This window comes from Diaporthe batatas, assembly GCF_019321695.1.
Source record: "Diaporthe batatas strain CRI 302-4 chromosome Unknown Contig00013, whole genome shotgun sequence".
Lineage (NCBI taxonomy): Eukaryota > Fungi > Ascomycota > Sordariomycetes > Diaporthales > Diaporthaceae > Diaporthe > Diaporthe batatas.
The window spans coordinates 588,515-596,780 of NW_025408560.1; the positions used below are offsets into that span (position 1 = coordinate 588,515).

Here is an 8,266-nt window from a genome sequence, read left to right on the forward strand (position 1 = left end):
ACCCACGACAGCCGCCAGGCGCAGGAAAAAATGATTTACCACAGTAACGGGTACCTAGCGCGCTGTGCTGTGCTGTCCCGCGGCGCTGGTGGGTGTGTGCTGTACTTGGCTCCGTACGGAGGTACTCCGTATCGGCCATTTGCAAACGACGGGCCTACCCCTGCCAGGACTGCAGTGTAATTGGAGGCTGCCCTCGATTTGTGGGCCGGCTTCCAGCATGCAGCGCAGCATCCTTTCCGATTCGGGCCTCCGTTTCGGCTGCTTGGGGATGAGGACGGGTGGTGCTGGCCGTGCAGCGTTAGCATCAGCCTGTAGGAGTTTGCAGGAGGCCTGGAAATACTGGACCTCTTTTCTCCTCTTCCTGATGTCCTCCACCGACAGAGCTCTGGCCGTATGTCGGGCTGGGCGGGAGCGTGGGTATGGAATGTACCGTACATGGGCGGTGGCCCAAACGGAGCGAGCTCAGCACCCCCCCCGCCGGCCGCCCGCCGACCTCGTCATTCATCAGATCCGAGTGGGCAGTTTGGTGGGTGTCTTGGAAATCTCATGGGTTCTTCCATTTCCTTGACGTTGGGGGTTTCTTAATGTGATTTGTAGATTTCCTACGCTATTGCATCTTCTCCATGTCTCGTTCGAGCTAAAATGAGAGCGGCTGCCCACCGTCGCGCGGGAAGGCACCAAGGTAAATAAGCCTCTCGCCAAAACGCGGGTTCGCAGTGCACGGGGAAGACAAGCGTGCAGTCCGGTGCATCTCAACCAACTTGAGGGGTCAAGGCTGGGAGGGAGGGAAGTCACTGTGTATTTGATGCTCTGTTCCAGCACCTTAACCAGCTTACGACAAGGGGTGCATCTGAGATGAATGACGGCTATTATTACCCGGCCTGTTCCGTCTTGCGGAACCAGGCTGTACATAGGTCTCGACGAGATGCCCTGATGCCCTGATGCCCTGGCTGCAGAGGCGTGGTCAAGGTCGTCAACTCGAAACCCATGACGGAGCTTCTTCCTTGACGGCCATCTCATCAGCCTGACCTGCCTGACCTGCCTGACCTGCCAGCCTGCCAGCCTGCCAGATGCAGCACGCATGCACTCCAATTAATCCCCTCCCCACTCCCACTGCTCCCCCATGTAGTGCAACAGTGATGCTTGCGTTTTCCCCCAGCCCATCAAGGTGTACTGTCAAGACTGTGTAGGCCATACACGAGCTGCAGGGCTAGAGATGAGCGCCGGTAGCTCTCATGGTGACGGGTAGCGTGAGGGCCGATATCTGGACCATTGGCCCAACGCAATATCAGGCCATGTTGGGGAGAGGTACAGATTACGGAGTACGGAGTAGCGAGGAATCCCACGTTTTCCGACGCACCGACGGCCCCCTGGAACCCCACGCCTAGGGCTTGGAGCTTGGAGGGGACTCGGGCTTGGGGTCGACCTCGGGGGGCGCCAGGGGCTCGGACGCTTGCTCCCAGGTGATTGGGCTAGCCTACCTAGTCGGTGTAGTGTATATACTTGACTATGTATACATAAATGCTGTTACCAGCCCCATCCTTTTTTGGTCCTTTGCTTTCTTTTCTCCTGCACTTCTTCTTGTGCTCCCAAGCTCGCACTTTGCGCCGACACAGTGGGAACGAGACGTGACGAGGGACCGTGTCAACGTGTGTATGTATGTTGACGATTGCCGTGTTGACCGTGTCGGGCAGTCGCGAACACGTCACGGGCTGGGCCGTCCCCTGGACTGGGGGGATCCCTTGTCCGTCCGAGGCCGACTTCCCTGGCTGACTTCCCACCTCTTGCTGCTGTGCTGGTTGCGTGCTATTTCCTGATAACGCCCGGTCTGCCGGTGTGACATGCTTTGCTCCTCGAGGCCCATTTCCTCGGAAGCAGGAAGCGAGTACACAGTCAAGGAATGTGTTTTTCTTTTTGGTTGAGCTAACACCTCATCATTTGGATTGGTTATTTCTCGGTATTGCTGCCGTCGAGATATTACGCCAACGCGAAAATGAAGGTTCTTTGATTTGAAATTGGAATGCCCCGGTGAATGAATGAATGACGAGCTCGCCTTGACTTGCCGCATCTCCCTCCCCCTCTGCAAATCAAACCGCCCAGGCAGCCCAGGTCGGCCAACAGTGTAGGTACAGTACGGAGCAGCTACCGAGGTATATAGTGGCCTGAGTTCAGCCAGCCAGCCCCAGCCAACAGCCAACAGCCAACAGCCAACAGCTAATAAGCCCCGGCCTGTCCAGTCCTCCTATGGCTCTCCCCGGTGCGCATTATTGCACCGAGCCTGTCTGACGCACCTCCCATCCACGTTACACAGTTGACCACATGGCATATTTTCATTCCGCAAGTCAGATCGCCAGGACTAAAACGTGGCTGCCGTCGTGCCACGGACTAGTTCGGTAACCAGCACTTCTTTTGCGCTTTTCTTTTTGACCACAACTGCCACATCATCGAGCCTCCCTGCCAGCCTGCCAGCCGGCCTCCCAAGACCTCCCTGCGTCCATGTCAGTCAGTCAGTCAGTCAGGCAGGCAGTAAGGGTTACGCCCAGCAACCAAATGGAAGACTGATGGCCCGTCACCCGGATGAGGTGGTTGCAAGCCGTGTCTGTCCGTGACAAATCCCCGGGAGAGCAAGACAGGTCTCCCAACCCTTCCAAACTACATGCAAGAGACGAGTCGCAAATGCAATGGACATCCGCTGCGTTTCTCTCTGCCAAGGATCTCCAGGTATCCTCCGGAGCTGTTCACAGTACCATCCAGCCCATTTCCTTTCCTTGACCTCTGCCTTCTTCACCTCGGTTCGAGTCCGAGGACACGGCCAGAAACCAACCCCCCAGGATGGCTGCTCTGGAGTTTTCCAGAAGGGGACCCCTGGTCAAGCTGGCAGCCGCTCCCTTGACCGTGCCACCCACGGGCAACCCAAGGTCTGGACGCCCAGCCTCGACCCAAGATAAGCTCTCGGAACGCTAGGGACGGTGAGAGTTTGCCGGAAGGCGGCATGATTCTCCTCATATGCACTCACACACACTCTCACACATCAGATCATGGACACACTCACGAACCCCCGCCACCATGTCCCCGCACTCTCTTCTTGTAAATCTCACGCCGTTGGCATGTCATATCACCAAGTGGTGCTCGCCAGTGTCTTGTATGTTTCAGACCGTGCAGTAGCCTCTCTGGATCCAGCATAGATCCGATAGGCACAACGTGGTTTCAGAGACACCTCTCGTCATAGCGTTCCCAACGAGGTACCGTGGCGCAGAAACCCTCGACGCCATCCCGTGGGAATCAACCTGAGCCCGGGGGGCTGCACAGGCGGGCTGGTGCACTGGTGTGTGTGCTGGTGGGCTGGTGGGCTGGTGGGCCGGTCAACTCGTCCCATACTGTTCCGGACCGCTACATGGCGAGAGTGAATGGTGCATTGAATCAATTTTCGATGCTTCAAAAAGAAAACAAGCCAGAAAACCACAGTGCTAGGTCAAACTCCCCCGATGCTCAATGCCCAACTCCCCTACTGCCCATCCCCTTCATGTCAGACGTGTACCCCATGGGACACTCCATCCGCCTCGTTGTCATCGTCTCGTCCGACGGCCGCATCTGTTTGAACATGTCTGTCGGATCAAACCTGTTGTTGATGTGTTGCGGTTAGCACCCGTCCGTTTTTCTCTCCCGCGACACGGTAACCAGACAGAAACAGCCACGGCCGGGGGCCAGGGGGCAGGCAGGCAGGCAGGCTTACCATGTCTCGAGACTCGTCACTTGGAACTTGTCGTTCAGCTTTGCTACTGTCACACCTTGGATATCGAGGATCCCGCGGTGAGCTTTGATGGTCACCGTAGATCCCTCTTCATTTTTCCCGACATAATCGCCCTTCATCCACCCCCAGTGGCGCCACTTGAAGGCCACGACCGGCGGGCCGCTGTACACCTCGAGCACTTCCCACGCAAAGTTCGGCATCATGTCTCTGAACGTCTTGTGGCTCTCGTCGAATGTGGAGTTGGCACCGTAATACTTGTTTGGCGCTATGACCGCCGAATAAGTACCACTGCGATTGCTTTCGTCAGCCACATTTTTGTCAAGGAACAAGAAGAAGCAAAATTCGCGTCAAACTTTCACCCCTGTCCCTTCGCTTCTTTTTCATCTTCCAAGAGTCATCATCACCCGCAGATCAATGGCGGAACAGGCGCCTTGAGCGAGCCGAGGGCCAGGGAAAGGATAGGAGAGAGGGAGAGTACGCACACTTTCAGCATGTGTTCCGCGTCCTGAGGTGGTCCGCCATTGATGGAAAAGGTGTATTTATCCGGGTCGACAGTTCGCCATTCCGACACGTCCATCTTATGTGACGCTTCGATCTCCCAGTTCTTGACGAGGTTCTCGACCAGTGTCTCAAGAGACTTGGCCCCATGGTTTGCGCGTTTCTCTGTCGGGTTGGAGTTAGCACGACTGAGGACAGGAGTGGTTTATTGGTTCATGTCAGAGCCCGACGTGGCCAGCATACCATTCGCCCACATCTGCCTGGTGACTCTGTAGTCTGGTGGTCCTCCGTATCGCCATGTTGCCTTGTCATAGGTCTAAAGGCCACGAGGCGTCAGTTGAGGCTTAGGACTTGACCACAAGGAGGACCTGACCGCAAGGGCCAGGCATTGTTCAGGACCATGGACTTACGACAGCGTTTGAGTCGAGCATATAGTCAGGGAAATTGGGACCTTCAGGCTCCTTCACCTTCTCTTCCTGAACGGGGACAGCAACCTTGCCCAGTACTTGGCCCATGGTGAAGTATGATGAGCCCTGTGTGAAGTTGAAGGTGTCGAGTGTATGTCTGGATCAAAGGACCGCGAGTGTCTTATGAGTCTTGTGTCACGAACTGCTGAGAGGAAATTCACAACATCTTACAGTTCTAGAAGGATGGCTGCCACGAGGATGGGCGGGACCTCTTTTTTATACACGGAGCCTTGCCATCTGCTTCTTCTCCTCCTCCTCCTCCCACGCCGGTTCCCCGAGCTGGGGCCGAACAGAACCTCCCTGACTGAAGCTCATTTCGAGGGGCCTGCGTGCTCTGCTGCCCACCAATGCAGGCTTATCATACCCAGACTGCTTGGCCGTACTTGGGTAGTTTGGGGCCTTTCGGGCTAGTCGTGTCGCAGCCATCTCTCAATACTTCGGGGACTAACTGCATGGAAAAAGTGCAGGTGTCTTTCCCTTCACACGGACAGAAACTGGGGGACGCACTCGAGGAGGTGGAGCAGCGACGCCAGTGTCATGCACAAGTACATTCCAGCCCAGGCACTCAGCTTCATCCCGACCGCGTGTCCTTTTGTCCCGGCGGCGGGCTGAGACATGCCCATCCCTACGACAGGACTGGGAACGTTGGTCGGGCCTGCCGCTCCTGCTCGTGGTAGGTCTTGGCCATTCGAGGGGCTTTTGCAGAGTTGCAGAGTGGCCGCCTGCGAGGCGGCCCTGACTTACATAGGGGCCCACGAACTGCCTGCTATCATTCGCCAAACCGGCGTAATTAAAGGTGCTGATCAGCCCTTTGCTCGAACTCCAGGGGTCCAACCCGGAGGATATGTGGCAGAGGCGGCCTGCTTTCGGGGCCGCAGGAAAACCCACGCAGCAGCCGCAGCAGCCAGCTGGAACCTCGTCGAGGCCGGCGAAATTGGTGATCCTGCAGGCCGGGTTACACCACGTCTCCGAAGCATTGACTCACGTATCAATGCCACGAGTCTGACCGGGTTGCGAGGCGACACGATCGGTGGAAGCCCCCTGCACGAGATCTCTTATCTGCCTAGCTTCGTCGCAGTGAGATCTGCAGCCGTCAGGAATGGAACGAGGAGGTGCGTGACGCCCACGTTCACCACACGCTCGTATGGCAGGACAGGCAGGCAGGGCAGGGCAGGGCAGGCAGGGCAGTGGCAGGGGGGTTTGTGGGCGGGCACGCACTCACGCACGCACGCAGAGACAAGGCCCAAGAGGGCCAGCCGGCGCCCGCCTACCGGATGATCCCCCCAGTGACATGAGGTGTGGATGGGGGCGGGTCGGCGCTGTCACCTGCGAGCAAACAAGGGCGTGGCTTGTTGTTGGGCTACCACCGGCCCGAGGATTACACCACGCCTAAACGGCGGGGGCCTTCACACAAGGCCTCCACATGGTTGAGCAGGGACGCTCTGGGGACCGTGGGGATGACGGTGTGACCGGGCCCAGACGGTGAGCTGGGTGAGGCTCCTGCCGTTGCAGCCTACGGCCTCTCGAGCTGGTGTCCAGTTGAGCCTCCTCTCCACTTTCAGCGGCACTGGATGGTGTTTGTGGCAAGAAATGTTGGCAAGTCTCGAAACAATTGGCCTCCTCTACTTGACGGTGTTGATCGCCCTTTCTCTCCTCTCTGCGCGTCTCGATTGCCGACATAGATCGGGATGTGGCAGGGCGCAAGGGAGGTTAGCTGGACCCCAACGGGGTTCTCCCTCGCCTTCCCGGAGCCATCTCTATCTCTCTCTCCCACACACGCACCACCCCCCTCCCGTGGGAAGAAGGAATACCCAGAACAGCCATGTCAGATTCAGATCTCTGGGCCCAGCCTCCGGGGCCCCCCTCGATATTATGAGGCAACGGCTGTCACTGGGCCTCGACGCCACCCATCGGCCGCGGATCTCTCATTTTCCGTCCATTTCCTAACCCGGCCTGGCCGTGGGTGGTATTTGCTTCTGGCCATGTGTGGCACCAATATTGACGTGCTTCAGTAAAATTCGAGGATGGCCTCGAGATCCCTCAGATTGACCACGCGAAATGGTTCTTGACGGATGATGCCGTCGTCACACAGCCGGCAGGTGCATTCGGCAACAATACTACTGCCCTCCCATGGGATAGCCTCAACCTCCAATCAGGTCGAATCCCACCGGCTAGCCTCCTGCTTTCCACAAGGCAAGCGTGTGCCGCCGGTCATGCCTCCCCATCGGAGATTTGTCTCGGACAACTTGTACAGCAGCACTTGGCGTTCACGGATGACAACAGTGGTTTTGACAAAACACACACAGCTTGATATGCTCCGAACACCTTTAACCTGATACCGTCGTCGACCTCTCTGCTTGCTGATTATCGATATCATCCCGCAAAAGCAATCCAGTCGGGTTCACACCTTCAAACATGGCTGCTCCTTACGGCGAGGCCCTCCCTCAAGAAGATCCTACCAGACTTCGCACCCGTGATGGCCCAATGAGAGGCTCCAGAGACAACTGGGACATCTTCTGGCTGATAGTCCTATCAACCCTGAGTTAGTCTGTTCTCTTAATTCCTGGCCCCCTGCTTGCCATGCTGTACCGCCAAACTTCCTCCAATTATACCGTGTTTCACACGCTGATAATCCGCCTGCAGTGCCTCCTGTTGCCGTTCTGTGCGTCACTAGCTGCGATACCCAGTTCGCACTCAACGTGGTGCTCGGAATGCTCACCTTGTGAGTCGCATGGAAGACAGCACCATCATGTATTGGCCAAGAAGCTAACGGTACCGGCATCCTAGGGGGATCGGAAGCATCATCCATGCCATATGGGTGGTCTGCTACTACGGCAAAGGCGGCCATCTGTCTTGGGGTCAACGAAGGAAGCTCGAGCAACAGAGAATCGCCGGTGCTCTTGCAATTCAAGCGAAGACTAGACCCCCGCAGGTCTACAACGAAGCAGATGCCGATGCTGCGGGTTACGGCGGCTCCAAGTATCTGTGAAGGTGGGCGGAGGACGGCGCACGCAGGAAAATATGAGATGCGACGAGTGCCATGGGAAGTAGCGGTGGTGTGGCGCTCACTGGAAACCTAACGAGCATGGATGTCTGAATCATCAAGTCTGGCCTCAGGTGGGAACTTCCCGGTCAGTGGGAGCCGAGGAAAAGTGGTCTTGCATGTAAAATCCTAAAATATCTTCAAGGCGGTGTTTTGGGTATCCCGTCCTGGGGCCCGTCAGGCTGTCGACCAGACACTCGGCTGGTCAATGCTACATACCTCGTCGGGGAGTTTCCTGAGCCATGCTCCTTCTTACCAGCGTGTCTCGCCCGCCATATTGCAGTACGTTACAGCGAGGTTGCATCGTAGGGCTGAGGACTCAAATAAGCGACACACGAAGCGGCTGTTTTTGTTTGCGCCGTGACTCAGTTCAGACAACAACAGAGACAAGGTCACGGGGCCCGTCTGGATGTACGGAGTACCGGCGTGCAAACAACTGAGATGTCGGGTCCGACCGTCGACCGTCGTCGATGACGTGCAGTCATCTGCCCCGAGACAGCAGTTCGC

General features: G+C 57.0%; 2 protein-coding genes across 2 annotated transcripts; one reads left to right on the forward strand and one right to left on the reverse strand.

The window, feature by feature from the left end:
- Positions 1-3,489: 3,489 nt before the first annotated feature.
- On the reverse strand, positions 3,490-4,764 carry KVR01_010640 (uncharacterized protein; the record flags this gene model as incomplete). Its single annotated transcript, XM_044789337.1, has 5 exons — positions 3,490-3,619; positions 3,734-4,039; positions 4,234-4,414; positions 4,493-4,565; positions 4,660-4,764. 5 exons carry the CDS (start codon positions 4,762-4,764, stop codon positions 3,490-3,492), a joined length of 795 nt encoding a protein of 264 aa, XP_044640799.1.
- Positions 4,765-7,131: 2,367 nt separating this feature from the next.
- Positions 7,132-7,705, forward strand: KVR01_010654 (uncharacterized protein; the record flags this gene model as incomplete). Its single annotated transcript, XM_044789398.1, has 3 exons — positions 7,132-7,258; positions 7,360-7,438; positions 7,504-7,705. The coding sequence occupies 3 exons, from the start codon at positions 7,132-7,134 to the stop codon at positions 7,703-7,705; spliced, it is 408 nt and encodes a 135-aa protein (XP_044640813.1).
- Positions 7,706-8,266: the final 561 nt, after the last annotated feature.